General features: G+C 35.6%; 1 protein-coding gene across 5 annotated transcripts in view; it reads left to right on the forward strand.

Annotated features, from left to right (window-relative positions):
- The window catches only part of FAM126A (family with sequence similarity 126 member A), a 73,616-nt gene extending 67,029 nt beyond the window's left edge, over positions 1-6,587 (forward strand). For 4 of the 5 annotated variants that reach the window (XM_031936041.1, XM_023215971.1, XM_023215972.1 and 1 more), the window contains one exon: positions 1,716-6,585. In XM_031936041.1, coding sequence (XP_031791901.1) covers positions 1,716-2,290 — 575 coding nt within the window. In that variant the 3' untranslated portion in view covers positions 2,291-6,585. Of the gene's footprint in view, positions 1-1,715 lie in introns of all 5 variants that reach the window. The other variant, XM_023215969.2, reaches the window with a different exon arrangement.
- Positions 6,588-21,727: the final 15,140 nt, after the last annotated feature.

The raw sequence follows: 21,727 nt of genomic DNA on the forward strand, positions 1-21,727 counted from the left end.
TATTTACTATTAATAGATGATATATATCTGAGACAAAAACTATACCTGTGGCATTGCTAGCCATGATATCGTATGTGAATAAGCATTTTCCCAAATATCATGGTTTATTAAGTCAGTCTCAATGTAGTCTAATAAAAAAACGAGAATTTTAAGAGTACAAAGGGGAACTTCTCTGTGGCTTGGTTCATAATGTTGACAAAAGCTATAAAGTTTTGGCTGTAGATCCTTGAACATTTGCCTAAGACTTGACAGAAATTCAGGTGGTCACCATATTATCTTAAAAACACTACAAAATTACCCGAAGAACACAAAAAGAACAATTTAAAAACAAATTTTATTTTGATTTATTAGAAAATTTATCTTTCATATTTCATGTGAAATGTGTGTGTGTAAAAAATGCAGAACGTGAACTGATGCTCTGTGAATTTTTTGTCATTTAAAATTAAAGAATATGACCCTCTTGTCTCTGGTGCTATCAGAGTATTATAAATTATGGAAATTACTACAGTGCAAATATTTGGCTTAATTCATAACATTTAGTCATCCAATTTTTGTTCTGAGTCTTTTGCTTTTCTCATTTCACATTTTTGTTTTGTTTTCATCCATCATTTTGTCTTATCATCTTCAATTCTAGAGCAACCTGACAACAATAATGATACTACTGAATTGGGCATCCTTGTCATTCCTGAGATTAGTGTCACAAATGTGGCCGGAGAGAGAACCGGGAATGGGGAAAAAGGCAGAACACTAGGAGAAATTGATGCTCAGCATATACAGGGTGTGCAGGAAACAGCCACAGATCCTAGAACTGAGAGCAAAGGCTTGCCAGAGATCAGGAGGCAAAAATCTGTAAGAAAAATGATGGAGGATGGAATAAACTCACCTGGCAGAGTGCAGTTTTAGCAGAGCACTTTATAGCTGCACTCCAAGGTATCTTAAGGCAAAGGGCCACTGATGCATGTTAAGCAGCAGTTGCACAGTCACAAAAATTTTGCATGTAATCTAATCCAAATGCATGAATTATGCACCACATTTCTCAATGACTCTTAATGCTCTTTGGAATGATTATGCCTATATTGTCTTTTAGTAAATTGTTATGAAAACTGAGGCAGAAAATTCCTTCTAAAATAGTTTTCTGCTTATGTTTGGAGTTCTAAAATTACTTTTTCAGCTTTGTCTTTTTGCCATCTTTTATATGAAGGGTAATGTGTATAGACTTTTATATTCGAGCTTGTGATATTTATAGTCTAGATTTTTGAATTTGATAAAATAATCTGCAGTATAGAGTGCAACCTTCTAAAAAAGTCTTTAAAGTATTCTAATACCAATTTTTAAAAAGTTTCTTGGTAAAAACTTTGATTTTATACTGCTTTGCTATTCAAGGAGAGTTCACCCCTAGTTTTACTGTGATAATATTTCCAATTGTTTCTTATCTTTTGCATGAATAGGAGAATTCTTTCTAAAAACATAATGGAGTATGGTTTATGGCATGCTTGTTTTTAATACACTATAAGTTACCGTCATTTAATTACAATGAACTATTTTTGACGTTTTTATAATGTTTTGATTTATCCTTTGATTTTCTATAATCTGTTGCTTTATAAAATTATGCTAAAGCTTAATTTATTTAAAGTATAACTGATTTGGTGTTAATCGCTTAAAAAGATTGCTTAAAATATTTAATGTTAATTAATCTTTGTCATTTCTTTGTTTAGGAAATACAGAATTAACAGGTCAAGAAGAACTGATGGAGATATCTGAAGTTGATGAGGGATTTTATTCCAGGGCTGCGTCTAGTACCAGCCAGTCGGGTTTATCAAACAGTAGTCACAATTGTAGTAACAAGACAAGTATAGGAAAGAACCAGAGACGGTCAGGAGGAAGCAAAACTGGAGGAAAAGAAAAAGAAACTACAGGGGAATCTTGCAGAGATCACTTTGCTCGAAAACAAACTCAGAGAGCCCAAAGTGAGAATCTTGAGCTTCTCTCTTTGAAGAGACTTACTTTAACAACCAGCCAATCCCTACCTAAGCCTAGTAGCCATGGTTTGGCTAAAACCGCAGCGACTGTATTTAGTAAATCCTTTGAACAAGTCAGTGGTGTCACAGTCCCACATAACCAGTCATCTGCTGTTGGTTGTGGGGCTGGGACAGATGCCAATAGGTTTTCAGCTTGTAGTCTCCAAGAAGAAAAGCTTATTTACGTTTCAGAAAGAACTGAACTTCCAATGAAGCATCAATCAGGTCAACAGAGACCTCCTAGTATTAGCATTACTCTGTCCACAGATTAATTAGTAATGTATTTTTCTCCCATAACGCAGTGAACCTAGAAATACAACTTTGCTTCTTTATGAAAGTACCCTGGGTCTTTCATCCGTGTTCCTGACAGGAGCCCTGATGTCTTAAATTCTGAAGGCTCCCCTGACTTTATGAAGGGAAGATTGTCTAGGTTGCAGTAAGTTGAAATATGGTTTTTTTATTTATTGATTAAGATTTTTTCCTCTTGGCTTGAGTCTTTTTTTTCCCCCCTTTTTATTTGTTACTGTTGCCCTAAGATTATCAGTGACAATAAATTTTGACAGTTGTCTGATCAAGTTGGTTATGTCTCATGTGAGGTTATGAGGTAGTTTTTCTTATTTTGGTTTGAGTTTTTAATAGCTCCTATTTTGGTGACTGTGCGTTTGACCTTCAGAGTCAAAGGGAGTCTCCATGTATGGGAACTGTTTTATAGAGGATGGGGCAGAGGCACAACTCCAGGAATTCTCCAGCTCCTGGTCAGGAAGCCAATCTGAAAAATAGGCATGTGGAAACACAAAAATGATGTGTATGAAAAGCACCTGATGAAAATGTTTGTAAGCAGATCATCTTTATGATTAGAACAATTTGCTCAAAGCACTGGAAAATGCCTGGTAACCCAGTACCTAGAATATTATATGATTCCAGGGTATGGGTAGAGGCATTTCTGTTGTTATCTCTGAAACATTTTTATATCAAAAATCAGATTGCTAGTAGGTGTGTTGTTTTGAAGTGTTTGATCTGGATTTAGCAGGTGAAGATCCCTTTCAATTATTAAGGTATAATAGGCCATAAAGCTGATTTACCCTACTGCTGGACTTTGGAAATCCTAGTTAGTTTGGACTCCTATAATTCAGAGCATACGTCATTGGAAGACTTCCTGGAAATCAGTGTAAATCTTGCAACACAGCTCTCAAGATACCACTGTGTAATATGGAATTGTTTGTATGCAAATGCATTTTTCATCTATAAAATGTCATGAAAGAAAATAAAGATAGTAAAATATGGACAAAGGACATTTATATAGTAACTAATTTAGAGTTGTTTATGTTTGTGTTCTTAAATTTAAAATACGAAAAAAAAGAAATGTCTTTCTTGTTTGTGAACAGACCTATTTAAAATATCTTAGTATGATATCAAAAGAATAATCAATTTACCTCCCAACAAAAAATTAAAAATAAAAAAGATGATATGGCAGAAGTTGAAACAAACTTGTATGTATCTGTATGTGACCTCTAGATGGAAATAAAAGTTTGGCGTTTGCTAGTGGTGGTCTTTTTGACTATCGTTGCAGTTCCCTTGTAAGTGTACTTAAGTCATCATTCAGAGAGAGAGAGAGCAGGGCTGAGGCTGAGTCAGTTGACTGTTGAGGAAGTCCTAAGGAGCTGTCCGATTGGCTCTTTCACTGTGAGTACACAGCGGTTTCCTTCTTCATAGTCCCTCTCTGTGGTCACCAAGAGAGCATGCTAGTGTTTTCCTCTTGTACCTGCTTATGCAGAGCTCAGATATATGAAAAATTTGTACACTTTGAAGGCCACCAAAGCATTTATACTCTGAACATACTTTTGACCACAACTGCTTTGGCTACCAGTTTAAACCGAATTCTTCAAAAACCATGCACTCGTTTTCATTCGTTAGCCCCGATTACAATGTGGTTTTTGACATAAATGAATTTGATTTTTTTTTTTTTAGCTCCAATAACAGAATGGAATAAGATCTATTGCCATAAATTTTAGTTAAGAACTGTAAGGCAATCAGGCAGTGAAACTGGATGTTGTATTAACTTAATAGGAACCCTGTGTACAATTTAAAATATTTGTAAAATGTCACTGTGAATTTACAGATGTCTTTTTGTCATTCTTTACCAATGAATTTCCCCTGTGCATAGTTATTAATAGTGTTGGTATTATTAGAAACTAATTTATAAGATTGGCATTTTAAGCAAGTTGAGGTGCTTAGGAAACATTGTAGAATACGTTTGAGGAAATGTTAGCTGATACAGCTTGAGAGATCAGATTTTCATGTTCTACCACTGTAATGGAACCTCATTTGGGTATTCTTCTAGACCTTTGCTAGCTGTGTGGTCTGAGGACCAGTAAGTAGGATTGGCATTATCTGGTATCTTGTTAAAAATGCAGAATTTCAGTGCCACTCTAGGTCTACTAAATTAGAATTTGCATTCTTAACAAGGTCCCCAAGTGATTGTTATGAGAAGAAAGTATCAGAGTGCAAACAAATTACTTGTCTGATATGTAGACCTACCAGTGATCTCACAGCTCTAGATCAAATGTGTCAGACACTAGATCATTATAATCTTCATTGGTTTTGACAGCTAATTAATTAGTTTAATAATATTGACATATGGCTTCTTAAGTATTTGAATTCTAAATTGCTAATGATCCTTATTTTTGCAATAAAAAATGTAACACTTTATATTTTTCTTGTTAACTATAAATGGAATCAGAGCTGCAAATACCTGAAATTTTAAGTATGAAAAGGGGTGCCATGCTTTTATATACTGCACAACAAATTTGCATTTGTATATTATTTTTTAAAAATCTCTGAAGGCTTAGTGAAATGGTTCTGATTTTTTGCTTCAAATGATTTGCACTAATTGATTTTCTGGAGAGTGGAGTTATGTTAACAACAACATTCCTTTATAGTTCCTTTGACACTATTTCAAATAAGGATTACACATTGAAAGTTTTTATAGAAATTATGAAAATTTGATAATCTTAACTATGGTAACAATGACTGTTATCCATACTACTTTCTCCCCACTCAACTTTCAAATTTTAAAGTTGGGATAGCTTTTGTAGGTCACTTTCTTATAAAGATGCTGATGGTCACAGTATCCGGAATAGTATTTTTATCATCAGAAGGATTCCACACACAATTGGGGTCTTGCACCGCGTATTTCAGAGGATCTGAACAGAAATTGTGGCTCCATTGCACATTTTAAATCTCTATAGATTCTTGAAATCGCCCAACCTCTCACTTTTGAAAACCCAGCGGCCTGGAGTATTCTGGTGGCATTGGAGCCAGTACTAGCTTTTTGGAATCCAAGTGGGGAGAGAAACAAAGTAGACTTTTCAAGGGACTGTCCCAGAGTACCCAGGGCAAATGTCTTCCCTTCCCTTCCTGAAGCCACAGGAAAGCACCCTGGAGTCCTTTGTATACCACTATGGAAAATTTTAAGGCAAACTCTCTAGACTTGAAGAGTTGGAATTCTCAGCATCTAAATGGTGACTGAAGTTTGTTTTGAAAAAGCAATATTTCATTGCCCTTTTCAACTGTGAAGCAACTGCTGAGCAAATATTACTCATTTTTTTACAAAAGTTGAATTAAAGGGAAATATATTTTTAAAACCAAAATAGATCAAAATGATCCCAGTTTTAAGGGATTTTGCCTATTTTGGAAAAATAAAACTAAAATGTTAAAACTGTTGAATTATGGAGAACAGATGTAGTCTGAGACATAATTTTAAACAAATATTTAAGGCAGTTAACATTTGCGTCTAGGCACAATAAATCTATATTAAAGGGAAGCACATCAAGGAAATATATATATGTTGAATAATGTAACTGAAAAATATTTTTTAAAAACCACTTAAAAGGAAAAATAATTTGATGGGTACTTTAAGCATTGTAGATAGAAATTAATGTATAATAGTGTCTTCCCAGTCTTTGTATGAAAAATTAAAACTCTCTAGTCCTTTAATGAGCATGAATTCATACTTCTAGATTTGTTGCTTAATAAAATTATACTCAGTACTTTGACTTATTCAGATTTATGTTTAATATTGTTAAATTCTTCATCAGAGAGCATAAATATATTGTTTTCTATACTTTGTAACTTGTGCATATCTAAAGAAACTAACAGTGAACATTTTGGGAGATGTTTTTGTGTTTTTTTTATAGTAGAGTTTTTGAGTACATGTGTCTTAATAGGAAGTTTTTACCATAAACCCAAGATTTTATTTCACGTATTGTTGCTTTCTCTTATATGGAACTTACTGTGTACCTCTTACCTCTACTTCTAATCATTTGGTAATACTAATCTTTTCATAGTAAATATGTTTGTTTCTAATTGTATTCCTAGAGTTTACATTCCTAAAGAATAAACTATGACTTTGGATATTTTTATGTGTTCCCTACCTTCTTAAGGCTATGGAAATAAACTGGAATTTAGTTTTTTGAATTTTTGTATATTTGCGTAAATGTTCTCCATATGCAGTACTTTATACCACAAGTGTTGCCTCTTGTTTTATTGAAATAAAAACTGAAAAAAATATTTTTTCCAGATCAGTTTACTCATTTAAAAAATTGTTATAAAAATTTGCAGAAGTTATGATATGAAGGAAGAGAGTAAAGGAGGAAGACTTAGGTGAGTTGAGCCATTGAGAGCTTTTGGGGGTAAGTAATAAGACAATGACCTCATTCCTGGCTTTGTGCTTTATATGTCACAGGGCTGAGAAGTATGACAGGTCCACTCGTATTCATCCAAAGATGAAGATGAGCTCTATGGGACATGCACCAGTGGCTGATTATTTGTCATATCAGAAGCACAGGCAAATTTAGGTAACATCACTTTGTCCTTCTAACTTTAGAATCTTTATTGCCAGGTGTGGTGAGTAGTAGTCCTGACTACTCTGGAGGCTCACTTGAGCCCAGGAATTTGAGACCAGCCTGGGCAATATAACGAGATCTTATCTCTTAAAAAGAAAAAAAAAAAAAGAAGAAGAAAGAGTTTATATCTTTGAGTACAGACATTATATACCCCTAGTACCTAGATAGGACTTTGTGCATGGTAGGTATCTAGACATTTAGTGAATACATGAGTTAGATTGATGTTAGCTTTGGAAAAGAATCAAGGATAAAGTCTTCAGTGTTTTCTTTAACAGTACAATTTTAGAATTTTGTTTGTTGGCTTTAGGAAATCTCAGTGGCATTGCATGAATTGCATTATAGCATGCACTTAGAAAAAAGAACCTATGGCTGGGCGCTGTGGCTCATGCCTATAATCCCAGCACTTTGGAAGGCTGAGGTGGGTGGATCACCTGAAGTTGGGAGTTCAAGACCTGCCCGACCAACATGGCAAAACCCCATCTCTACTAAAAATACAAAAATTAGTCGGGTGTGGTGGTGGGCACCTGTAGTCCCAGCTACGCAGGAGGCTGAGGCAGGAGAATTGCTTGAATCTGGGAGGCAGAGGCTGTAGTGAGCTGAGATCACGCCACTGTACTCCAGCCTGGGCAACAGAGTGAGACTCTATCTCAAAAAAACAAACAAACAAACGAAAACGGAAAAAAGAACCTATTAGACCCTTGAAAAAAATTCCTGGCTTGTAGTTGATTATATGTTTGGTTAATTCCATTTCATCTAAGGAACTAAGTAATTTAGGAAATGTGTTCTTAACTACTCTTAGAAGGGTATTTGTAGAGAACCAGAGTGGTGATTTTGTAAGCAGTATTTTGTCCTGTGTGGTATGCACTCTTCCAGAAACTCCAGTAGTCCACATAGTTGACTCACCTCCTACAACCTTTGTTAATATCAAGATAACTTTTATAATTGTAAAGAAAGATTTTTTTACAAGCAATTGTAGTTATTTTATTATTTTCTTTGCATAATATTATTGTGATAGTAGTGATAGCTAATATGTGTAATTAAAATCATCTTATCCTCAAAATCATCCTATAAAGTGCATAGAATCCCCATTTTACAGAAGAGGAAACTGAAGCTCTCGATAGGGTAGAGGACTTGGCTAAGGTCACCTAGCTGCTGAGTGGCAAAACTAGGACTTGAACACAGATCTTAGGACTCTCACTTTTATATCGCTTGGTAAAAGAAGATACTAATTAAATCCTACCTAATGGAGATGTATTTAAAATTCACTCACCCCATCTGTCTTATAGGTGATAGTTGTAAGATAAAATCAAAGTGTTCTAAAACTAAATCATAATACATTTTACAGAATTAGAGATAATTGTGTTTTAGTGGTCAAACAATGCTGGTTATACTGTTAGTGAAAGCATGGTAAAATGCAAATTAAGATTTTCTTTTTTTTCCTGTCAGATTGATAAAGATGAAGAAGATTGATTCTAGTATTGACATTGGTATGGGGAAATCATTAGTCACTGAGATGATTAGCAGGAATGTAAATTGGTACAAATGAATTGGTGGACAGTTCAACAGGATCTATCAGACTTTAAAGTGCACCTCATACCCTCTGAAACAGCAATCTTACTCTTCTATATTCCATTCTCTGTATTCTACTGAAAATTTAGCACATATACATAAGCATGCAAAGTATTCATTACAGCATTGCTTGTAATAGCAAAAACAAGCCAGCAAATCTAAATGTCTATTATTAGAGGAATAAATTATGGTACATACATATAGTGGAATATGATGTAGCCATTAAAAAGAATGCAGATCTATATGTGATGATTTAGACTGATTATATATTGTATGATCCCACTTGCTTTATAAATGTGTGCAGTAGTTAAATATGAGTGTGTGTATATGTATAATACACACTTATGTTTGCTCGTATGGAGGAGGAGAGCATTGTGTCTCAAAGTGTGGTCTAAAGACAGCCTGCGTTAGAAAATTTTTTTTTTTAATGGAGATTCCTGGGCTTTGTGCTAATTTCCCTGAATCAGAATCACTGTGAGTAAAGCATGGAAACCTGTATTTCTAACAGGTTCCTCAGTTGATGGCTTATACAAATGTAAAATATGGTCTAGTAGCTGACAGCAATGAATTGGATATCTGGTAGTGGATTGTAGTTAGAAAGGGCAAACTTCTTGAAGAGATCTTGTATTTTAAATGAGGCCTACCTAAGATAAAGCCAGTTGATTAACATTATCAACATAGACCTGTTAATGAAGGTGAATTGGCCTGACATAGAAAAATGATTCTACCATACAGGAGTACACACCAATTAAATGAGCAAGCCTTTTAAAAAATCCTTGTTGAACTTCCCAAATATCAGATGACCTGTTAATAAAGTACAATTAAATAATAGGACTTATTGTGGTAAGAGAAAGTGCCACCTTGATTTGATTAACTGTGTGTCAGAACAAGAAAGTAAGATTATTTGTAGGGCTTTGGGATCTATGCTTAAATGGTTTAAGGTATGTCTGTCAAGGCAGGGAAATGATTGAGATTAGCAAAGTTGATAGTTCAGGATTAGTGGACACAGCAAAGCAAGGGTCTTGAAGATTCCTGGTAAGTCAACTGTTGTTTGAGAAACAAGCTGTTTGCCCAGGTGAGCAGGGCTTCACCTGTAGGAATTGTTTTCAACCTTAGGAATTTCCTCAACAAACAACAACAAAAAAATAGGGATTGTTCTTGTTTTTATTTGCTTTGTTTTGTTTATAATCTTATCTTTCCTGGGCAAAGATTTCCTGGAATAAACAACTAAGTTATGTTGACATACATGGGCTACAGTCTTATCCAAGCTGTACTGACACTGATGGATTCAGTTTGCTTTGTTAGTTCTCTCTGTTCAAAGATTGTAAGTCAATATTATGTGTATAGCAATTGACAGGTCGTAAGTACTGCATGCTAACTGATTGTCCCACTGGAGCCCCAACAATTGATGGATCTTTGGTGACTTCTTAGTGTTCTGCTGAAGATCTCAAAGATTTCTTCTGAAGCTTCTTGACTTCTGTAACACTTGGTTCACACTTGTGAAGTGTTCTAATATAATCCACATCACACTGTGCCGTGGCTTATCTTTCTTATAACTGTCTCCCTCACTAGACCACAGCCCTGTGGGAATATAATATAACTACTACGTAATGGTAAATAAAGATTTGTTTTACTAGATAGAATATAAATCGAATCCAGGAAATCAGTGACAGCATAGGAGAGACTGTTGCTTCTCTTCCATTCAATAGAAGTCTTTGAAACTCCTTTTATTCTCTAATATTCTTCATAGAGATGAAGATGAAGGTTGTAAAACTTTGATTATTTTAAGCGTGCCTGCATAAAAGTTTTTTGAGAAGTAAATTATGCATCACATTTCTCTTTAGTTAGAGTATGAATGGTGTGAAGAATTTTCTGGGCTAATGTTTGACATTTGTTATTCACTCCTGTATATTTGTGGTGAGTATGAATGGCATCTGGACTAATCAGAAAACAATGTAGGAAAGGCCTAACTAGTTCTCACTCCTTGTCTCACTTGCTTCCTTTTGTAGAAACTACAAGTATATTTAACTTTTGTATCCTCGATCCACTACTACCTACTGAGGCCTGTCGTGCATTTATTTTTAAACTTGTACTCTCTTCATTTAGCCAGCATATTTCTACTTCTGTGTTGCCTGCTGTGCTGTGTAATTTTCTACAACCATTTTCATCTCCAAATCCCTTGAAATGAAACCCTCTGGAAGAGCATCACCACTTTTTCTTCCTCTATTCTAATTCCCTTCTAGTTTCCCTTCTAGTTTTAAGACTTTTGTTTCAATATTTATCCTTTCCTTAAGCCTTTTAATTCATTTATATCCACCAAGTTGAATTTGACAAGGCAAGATATGTTTGAAAGAAGGACAAACCAAACAAGCGAGCAAACCCATGAATACATGTACAACAGGAAATAATATACATTTCCCAGTTCCGTGAAGCGGGTAAAATTGAAACGATTATACAAGCAGTATTGCACAGCATGCTGATACTAGCTCAACATAGTCTACAGTGTTTCAGCTTCACTCAGAAATAGTTCTGGAGGACAGTGAGGAAATGAACTTTTTCCAGTGAGAATAAATATGAGCACTATTTCTAGTCTGCTTTGCACCGAAAGTACAGATCACCATTTATACCTGGCCAGGTGATTGGAAACACGAACGTAGTAAGATTGGAGGATGAGTGATAAAAAATTGGAGCTAAACATATTGGACTTCTTAAAATAGGCTCAAAATGCAAGAATAATTGTTTCCTACAAACATATTAAAGGCCCTATGGTGAAGGAGGTGCTAAATAATCAGATGGTCAGGATGACTTTGAGGGTATCAGTATATCTCTTTGGTATTCCAGCCCTTGTTCAACCAGTTTATGAGCAAAGCTACTATACTGGAAGGATAGGGCTACACACGGACTTCAACAATAAAGACCTCCTTTCATCAAGGCTGTCTTTATTACTGCCCAGAGCCAAATTGGCCAGCAGCATTGCCCATCCTAAGATATAACATCTGAGGGTGACCAGATAGCGGCAGATTGATTATATCAAATATTTTCTTTCATGAAGAGACAACTATTTGTCTTCATGGAATAGAGCCTTACTCTGAATCTGGGTTTAGGTTTGCCTTCCCTAAGCACCATGCTTCTGTATGCAATACTAAGCTTCCTGTTCACCATTATGATTTTCTCCAAAATATTGCTTCTAAGAAACTTATTTTACAATGTAATCAGTGAGGTAGAGGTAGAATTACATTTTCAGTCATGGGAGACTAGGTAATTAACATCAAAATCTCCACTGGCAACTAGATAATCCAGCAAAAACTCTTTAAAACATGAAAATCTAGGCCAGGCGCGGTGACTCATGCCTGTAATCCCAGCACTTTGGGAAGCCGAGGTGGGCGGATCACCTGAGGTCAGAAGTTCGAGACCAGCCTGGCCAACATGGTGAAAGCCTGTCTCTACTAAAAATACAAAAAACAAAACAAACAAACAAAAAAACTAGCCAGGCATGGTAGCCCATGCCTGTAATCCCAGCTACTCAGGAGGCTGAGGCAGGAGAATAGCTTGAACCTGGGAAGCGGAGGTTGCAGTGAGCCGAGATAGCACCACTGCACTCCAGCCTGGGCAACAGAGCAAGACTCTGTCTCTAAATAATTAAACATGAAAATCTAGAGAGGCAAGAATTGGCACAACTTCTTTCCTGGAGGTATTGGCTGATTCTAGAAGAAGCATTTAAGGGGATAAGCCGTACTTCTTACTGCTCCAGGATATTAGGAGGACAAAAACTGAATACCAGTGCCTGCCAAGTCATAAAAGAGGGCTTAGGAAATTTCCATGGTTTGGGCTGGGTCCCAAAAAAGCTGCACCATAGGAGTAAGAGCGAATTGAAAGTGCATCAACTCTCCCTCATACACAGGGAATTCAGCACGGATTCAAACCATCCCAATTCCTGAAATCAGATTAAAATAATCCCTTAAATGCTTGGTAATAAATGCTCCATGAAGGAGGAAAAAAACCCATCATAAGCCTCAAGTTCTACAATTTTTCAAATACAGTCTTCACAAGAGAAAAAAATAACCAGACACTTCTACAGCAGAGCAACACTCATTGAGAACAACAAGCAACTTTGGATAAAATTGCTTAAAACCTCTGTTTGAAGCCATTGAAGAAATTTCAGCTAAACAGGACTCTAGAAAACAAAACACCAGAGAGAAGGTGTGCAGAAAAGAGTCAACAGGCTGAGATGCTATCCTTAGCCGTGATTTTAAAGCTGAGCTTTGGCTAGCGTCTGGGAACTTTGATTACCGGAATGTTCCCACCATTCCCTAACTGATAAGGGGGTTTACTCTGTAAACTATATAAACAACATGGTTTATGCTGAATTCCTGCTTTCCTTCTAGGAGTCTGGAATTGTGATTCATGCTAGGCAGAGGATGCCTGTGTCACCAGCTTCCAATACAAACTTTGGGCAGTAAGACTCTTAAGGAGCATCCCTGGCAGACATTTCACACCTGTTGTCACAATTCAATACTGAAGTAATTAACCACATCCTGTGTGATTCCACAGGGAAAGGATTCTTGGAAGCTTGTGTCAGGCTTCCTCTAGACTTCACCCCATGTCCTTTTCCCCTTTGCCAATTTTGCTTTGTAGTACTTTGCTGTAATAAATCATAGCCATGAGTATGACTGTATGCTGAGCCTTGTGAGTGCTTCTTTTGAATCACTGAACCTGGGGTGCTGGCGTGGTCTTGGGGACTCCCAATACAGAAGTGTTTTAACGAGAGAAGTGAGCAGACATTCTGCAGCTACTTCTTCCTTTATGGAATTTGCCAAATCTGGGTAAAAGGCCCAAGAAGAGAGTTACTGCTAAGAATCAGAGAAGCAAACAAGTTATGGCAACCACACAGGACTGGAGAAACAAAAAGAATCAGGGCCTTTAAACCAACCAGCACTTGGGAGAGCAGAGATCCTAATAAGACAGGAAGTTCAGACAAGTGAGCCTGACACTTTCCTTGTTTTCCTCTTGAGTATTTGCTGAATTCTTGGCTTGCTCAGAGAGGGGGATGGGGGGCAGAAGCAGAAATTTACTGAAAGCCAGAAAAAAGATTTTTAGTTTTTTTGCATCATGGCATTGAGAGATAAAAATGTTATTTCAGGATCCTTCAAGAGGGAAAGGCCCTAGTACATATCCCAGGATCTCATTTAAGAACTCTGTGGAGATACAAACAGGAGAATCGGAGTAAATTATACCTTATAAAAATCGTAACTTAGCTTCAAGTCAGCTGAATGATTGATTGAATTAATGCGGTCGGCCTGCCACCACTCTATCCAGACACTATAAAATGTATCATATCTAATAGTTAACATTGTGTCAAAAATTACAAAGAATGTTAAAAATCTGAACTATGAGGGAAAGGCAATAAAAACATCCACAGATGACCCAGTTATTAGTATTATCAGAGACAGACTTAAAAAATAGCTTTGATTAATCAGTAAAGATGGAGAATTTCATGAGAATCAGAATCTAATTTAAAAATTCAAAATTCTAGAATTAATGCAAAACTTAATATATATATTTATGCATATTGAAGAATGGATTAATCAAAAGAGATTGTCAGACTGGATTTTGTTTTCAAAAGATCAAATTATATGGTGACTACAAGAGATATGCCTTGGATTCAAAGACACAAGACACCAATAGGTTTAAAATAAAAGGTTCCAAAGTGCTATACCATACAAACAGCAACCATCTAAGAGAGTCAGAATGGCTACAATAATATCAGACCATTAGACTTTAAATCAAACAAACAAAAAATGTTATTAGAGATCCAGAGAGAAATTTTATAATGATGAAAAGGTCAACTATCACAAAAATATAACAATTATGAACATACATGCACCTAACCCCAAAATACATGAAGCAAAAATTAACAGAATTGAAGGGAGAAACAGACAATTTGGTAGCAGTTGGAGATTTCAAGATTTTACTTTCAGTAATGGATATAATACCTAGTTAGAAGATAAAGATTTATCCCAATAATTCAAGGTTGATGAATTAGCTTCCTAGAACTGTTGTAACAAAACACCACAAACTGTATGACTTAATACAACAGAATTTATTCTCTCATGGTTCTGAAGGCTGTGTGAAATCAAGGTGTCAGCAGGAAAATATCCCCTTTAAGGCTCTAAAAAATAACTTCTGGTCGCTCCTGGCAGGTCTTGGCTTGTAGCTGCATCACTCCAATCTCTACTTCTGTTGTCACAGGGCTTTCTTTCCTGTGTATTTTCATATGACCTTTTTATAGGAACACCAGGTATTGGATTTAGGGTTCACTCAAATCCATTATGACTCCAACTTAGCTAATTACATCTGCAAAGATTCTATTTCCAAATAAGGTGAAATTCTGAGGTTTTAGGCCACCGTGTTTTGGGGGGTCATCATTCAATCCCATACGGCCATCCCTGTGGCTCCCCAAAATTCACATTCATCCCACATACGTTTACCCAATCTCAGTGTTCTCCAAAGTCTTAGCCCATTCCAGCATCACTTATAAGTTCAAAATCTCATCTAAATATCATCAACTAAAAAAGTCCTAAATCTCATATCAAAATTAGGTATTGGTGAGAATCTGGGTATACTTCATCCTGGGGAAAATTTCTCATCTGTGGACCTGGGAAACCAGAAAATAAGGTATCTGCTTCCAAAATACAATGCTGGGACAAACATAAGACAGACACTTCTAATCGAAAAGGGAGAAATTTGAAGGTATAAAGGGGCCTCTAATACCCAACAGGTTTCCCGATTCCATTAAGATTCAAGATCTAAGAATAATTCTCTGTGACTTGATGCTCCATCTTCTGGGCTGCAGCAATAATGACCCCATCTACTGTATCCATGACTCAGTCCTTGGAGTCAGCCTTCTTTCATTTTACCCCATCTTTACCCCTTTTAATACAGGCTGGCAGTATTCCTACTGGCATAAAATCCTCAAAAACCTGTCTGTTTCCTATGCAGCTCATGGACATTCAAGCCATTAGACAAGGGTGTCTTCCATAGATTTTTTTCTAGATAACTCCACCTCTATTTGTGGCTTCTGATAAGATGGTTGATTGTATCTGTAAGTCACATATCTCATCAATAAACTTTTGTCCAGCCACGCCTTTGGTGTTCTCTCCAGACCATATTATCTCATCTTTTGCTATCTAGATAGGCTGAGAATTTTTTTCAGGAAGCAAGTGCTGGTTCCTTTCACATAATAGTTCCCTTCTCAATTTATCTCACACCTCTTGCATTTTACTGTAAGAAGCAAGGAGAAATAAGATCATATCTTCCACACTTTGCTTGCAAATGTTTTCCACTAAATCTCCAAGTTTATATCTCGCAAATTTTACCTTCCATCCAAAACTAGAACACAATTCAGCCAACTTCAATGTTCACATTTTTACCATCAATCTAATCATGATGACATATGTGTTATCTAAATGATAGAAGCTCTACTATTCTTTTCCTTCTGAGCCCTCACCAAAATCACTTTGAATGCCCATATTTCCACCAGCAAACTGTTTAAAGCAATTTAGGTTTTCTATCATGTATCTCAAAATTATTTCAGCCTCTACCCATTAACCAATTCCAAAGTCACTTCCACAATTTCAGGTATTTGTTATGGCAGCACCCCATGCCCTGGTACCAAAATCTATATTAGTTTCCTATTGCTACTGTAACAAATTACCTCAAACTGTGTGGCTTAAAACAGCAGAAATTTATTCTCTCACAGTTCTGGAGGCTAAAAGCCTGAATTCAAGGCCTGTGCTCCCTTTGAAGAGTCCAGAAGTCTCACCACTTCTAGTGGTGATAGGCTGTTGTTTTATTTTTTATTTTTTGGCATTCCTTGTCTTCTAGCTGCCTCATTCCATTCTGTCTCTGTCATTACATGGCCTTCTTTCCTGTATGTCTTCATGTGGCCTTAAAAGGGTACTAGTCATTGGATTTGGGGCTTATCTTAATCCTATATGACTTCATCCTAATTTCATTTGCAGAGACACTATTTCCAAGTAAGATTATATTCTGAGATTCGGTCTTTCATGTTATGATGCAAACTATGGGTTTATCTCACATGTTCTGTATCAGATTGAGGAAGTTGCTTGATATTTGTAATTTGTTGAATGTTTTAAAAATCATCATGAACGAATGATGAATTTTTGTCAAATGTTTTCTCTGTAAGTATTGAGATGAACATGTAGTTTTTGTCATTTATTCTATTAATGTGGGGTAGTACATTAATTTATTTTTTGAATGATAAACTAACCTTGCATTCCTGGAGTGAAGCCCACTTGGTAACGGTGTAAAATTCTTTACACCATAAAAATTATTTTTATGTTTCTTTGATTATTTGATTTGCTAGTATTTTGTTGAGGAGTTTTACATCTCTACTCATGAGGAATATTACTCTGTATTTTTATTTTCTTATGATTTTTTTTCTGGCCTTGTGTCGGGTAATAGTGGCTTCCAATAATGAGATCCCCCCTCTTTTATTTTTTGGAAGAAATTGTGGAGTATTGGTATGAATTATTCTTTAAATGTTTGGCAGAATTCACCAGGGAAACCACTAGGCCTCCAACCACAGTATTTTCTTTATGTAAAGTTTTTTGATTACTAGTTTATCTCTTTACTTTTATAGGTCTGTTCTGATTTTCTATTTCTTCTTCTTCTTTTTTTTTTTTTTTTTTTTTGAGACAGTCTGGCTCTGTCACCCAGGTTAGAGTACAGTGGCATGATCTCTGCTCATTGCAACTTTTACCCCCTGGGTTCAAGCAATTCTCGTGCCTCAGCCTCCCAAGTAGCTGGGATTACAGGTGTGCACCACCACACTGGCTAATTTATGTTTTTTTTTTGTTTGTTTTTTTCTTTTCATTAAAGTCAGGGTTTTACCATATTGACCAGGCTGATCTTGAACTCCTGACCTCAAGTGATCCACCTACCTGGGCCTCCCAAAGTGCTGTGATTACAGGCCTGAGCCACCATACTCAGCCTTCTATTTCTTTTTAAATCATTTTTGGTAGTTTGTACCTTCTAGTAATTTGTCCATTTCATCTGGGTTATCCAATGTTTTGGCATACAGTTGTTTATAGTATTTCCATGTAATCATTTTATTTGATTCCTAAATTTCCTTTATTTGGTAAGGCCAGTTGTAATGCCCCCTATTTTACTTCTAATTTGTGCAACCTAAGTCTTGTCTTAATATTATTCAGTCTAGCTAAAGGTTTGTCAATTTTACTGATTTTTTTGAAACATAAACTTCTTTTTATTTTCTGTCTTGTTTTTCTATTTGCTGTTTCTTTAATTTCTGCTCTAATTCTTACTGTTTCCTTCCTCTTGCTTTGAGTTTGGTTCTTGTCTTTTTACAGTGTACTTAATATGGAAGATTAGGTTATTGATTTGAGATATTTCTTCTTTTTTAATATAGGAAGTTACATCTATAAATTTCCCTCTACGTACTGCTTTACCCATGTCCAACAAGTTTGGGTATGTTGTATTTTCATTTTCATTCATCTAAAAGTATGAATTTACTTGTGCTTTTTTCTTTGACCCATTGGTTATTTAGCAGTATGTTGTTTTATTTCTACATATTTGTGAATTTCCCACATTTCTTTCTGATATTAATTTCTACTTTTATTCCTGTGGTTGGAGAGCATACTTTGTATTATGTATGTCCTTTTAAGTTTGTTGGGACCTGTTTTATGACCTGACATATGATCTATTCCTGAGATTGTTTCATGTGTACTTAAGTGTGTGTTTTGTTGTTGTTGGGTGAAGTGTTCTACCAATGTGTGTTAGGTCAAATTTGTGTGTAGTGCTCTTTAAGTATTTGGTTGTCTTGTTGATCTTCTACATAGTTGTTCTATCTATGTTTGAAAGTGGAGTATTTAAGTGTCTCCTTATCACTAAATTGTGTATTTCTTCTTTCAATTCTCTCATTTTTTACTTCATATGTTGTGGGGCTCTGTTGTTAGGTGTGTATGTATTTCTAATTGTTATAGCTTCCTGATGGATTGACACTTTTATCATTATAAGATGTCCCTATTTATTTCTAGTGCTTTTTTTGTTTTAAAATCTATTTTGTCTGATATTAGTATAGCCACTGTAGTTTTTTTTTGTTTGCTGTTTGCATGACATATCTTTTCCCATACTTTTACTTTCAACATATTTCTGTCTTCAAATCTAAAGTGTGTATTCTGTAGACAACATATACAGATGGTCCCTGACTTACAATGGTTCAAATTATGACTTTTTAACTTTACGATGGTGTGATGGTGATATGAATTCAGTAGAAATCGTACTTTGAACTTTGATCTTTTCTTGGCCTAGCAATATACGGTACAATACTCTCTTGTGATGCCAGGCAGTGGCAGTAAGCTGCAGCTCCCTGTCAGCCATGCTAACATAAATGGTCTGAGCATGTTCAAGGTGGGCTTAGCTAAGCTATGATGTAGTAGGCTGGATGTATTAAATGCATTTTTGACTTATAATATTTTCAGCTTATGATGAGTTTATCAGAACATAATCCTATTGTAAATTGAGAGCATCTGTAGTTGAATCTTGCTTTTTATCCAATATGACAATCCCTGTCTTTCAATTGGATCTTTTAATCATTCACATTTAATATTATTCATAAAGTTAGATTATGTTTGCCATTTGACCTTTTGTTTTCCATATGTCTCATGTCTTTTTTGTTCCTCTATTTTTCCTTTACTAATTTCTTTTGCATTAAATGAATATTGTCTAGAGTAATATTTTCAAACTCATTTAATGAATTTTTTCACTGTAGGCTTTTGAGTTTTTCTTACTGTTTGCTCTAGAGCTTTCCTATACATATTAACCTATCAAAATCAGCTTCAGATTTATGTTACAGTTGACCGTTGAGCAACGTGGATTTGAACTGTGTGGATCTCCTTGTACATGGAATTTTTCAACCAAACTTGACTTGAAGGTTTGTCAATTGAATGTGAAAGCTGTGTATATGAAGGGCTTACTTTTTGTATATGCAGGTTCTGCAAGGCTGACAGAATTTTTAAAACTCATATTTTTAAAAATATGAATTTATACTGATATTATTTTTACCCATAATCCTCACTATGTGAGTTCTATGGGATACATGGGTGTGGGGAGCAGTGTGGAGCCAATTCCCTGTGTATACCAAGGGACAACAGTAACTTAATTCCACTGAGATATGGAAATGTTACTCCACTTCTTCTTTCCCTTTTCTTTTGTGCTATTGTTGTTATACATACCAAATATCTATATTCTACAAACCCAAGAATACATTGTTACAATTATTACTTTATGTAATTTTGTGTCTATTAAAGATGGAAAAAGAATGAGGAGAAAGTATATATTTATAGTGTTTGCTGTATTTAACTTCTTCTTTACCTTGATACTTTTTATTTGTTCTTGTGTGTTTGAGTTACCATCTGGTGTTATTTTCCTAGTCCAAAATTTGCCCCAAGCTACTGCCTTTATTCTGTTTTTGCAAAGTATTCATTTCTATATGTTTTAGGCCCAAGAATACATACATATGTACATGCAAACATGTATACATACATACACATAGTTTTATATACTTGCTTTGTAAATCAGCCAAGAGAAATGTGTTAGCTCATTTTTGCATTGCTATAAAAATACCTGAGGCTGGTTAATTTTAGACAAGAGGTTTAATTGGCTCATAGTTCTCCAGGCTGTACAGGAAGCATGGTGCCAGCATCTGTTTCTGGCGATGCCTTAGGAAACTTACAATCATGGCAGAAGGGAAACGGGGAGATAGTGCATCACATGGCAAGAGAGGGAGCAAGAGAGAAGTGGGGAGGTGCACTTTTAAGCAACCAGATCTCACATGAACTAGCTGAGCAAGAACTCATCACCAAGGGGATGGTGCTAAGTCATGCATGAGGGATCTACCCTCATGATCTAGACACCTCTCACCGGGCCCCACCTCCAACATTGAGAATCACATTTCAACACGAGATTTGTAGGGGACACACATTCAAACTATAACAAGAAGAAAAAAGAAGAAATATGCATTTATACTGGTATATATTTTTACCTTTACCCATACTTTTTGTTTTTTCATGTGGATTCACACTTCCATTTGAGTTTACTTGCTTTCAGACTGAAGAACTTCCTTTGGTCTTTTGTGTAAAATATCTCTGCAAGCAATGACTTTTTTTTTTCAGTTTTGTTTATTTGAGAATGTCTTTATTTCATCTTCATTTTTAAAAGATGTTTTTGCTAGATATAAGATTCATGGTTGACTGTTTTTCCTTTTAGCATTTTGTATATGTTGTTCTATTGCCTCTGTCCTTCATTGTTTCTGCTGAGAAGTCAAATACTAACTTTATTTGGGATCTCTTATATGTGATAAGATGTTTTTCCTTTCTGCTTTCAAGATTTTTTTTTCTTTTGTTCTTTTTATTTCTTTTTTTTTTTTTTAAATACAGTGTCTCACTCTGTCACTCAGGCTGGAGTGCAGTGGCACAATCATGGCACACTGCAGCCTTGAAGAGATCCTCCCACCTCAGCCTCTCAAGTAGCTGGGACTACAGGTATATGCCACCATGCCTAACTAGCTTAAAACATTTTTTTGTAGAGACAGGGTCTACAAAAAAATCACACCACCCTATGTTGCCGGGGCTACTGTCAAACTCCTGGATTCAAGCTATCCTCCCCTCTTTGCCTCCCAAAGTGCTGGGATTACAGGCATGAACCACTGTGCCTGGCCTAAAATTTCCTTTTTATCTTTGTTTTCAGAATCTTTACTCCCATGTGTCTGAATTTGTATCTCTTTTCATCTATTTTCCTTGGAGTTCACTGAGCTCAGATATGTAGATTAATGTTTTCCTAACATATTTAGAACATTTTATGCTGTCATTTCTTCAAATAGTTTTTTTTCTGTTTGCTTCTTTTTCCTTCTCCTTATGTGTATGTTGGTGCACTTAAAAGTGTCCCATATTTCTCTGAGACTCTTTTAATTTTTCTTCATTATATTTTTCTCTCTGTTCTTCTGATTGTCTAATCTCTATCAATCTATCTTCAAGTTTGTTGATTCTTCTGACACTTTAAATCTAGTTTAGTTGAGCCCCTCTATTAAATTTTCATTTCAGTTATTCTACTTTTCAATTCCAGTATTTCCATTAGGTTTTTTTTTTTTTTTTTAAATTCATATCTCTTAATTGATACTCTCTACTTGATGGAACATTG

This window comes from Piliocolobus tephrosceles, chromosome 8 (genome assembly GCF_002776525.5).
Source record: "Piliocolobus tephrosceles isolate RC106 chromosome 8, ASM277652v3, whole genome shotgun sequence".
Taxonomy (NCBI): domain Eukaryota; kingdom Metazoa; phylum Chordata; class Mammalia; order Primates; family Cercopithecidae; genus Piliocolobus; species Piliocolobus tephrosceles.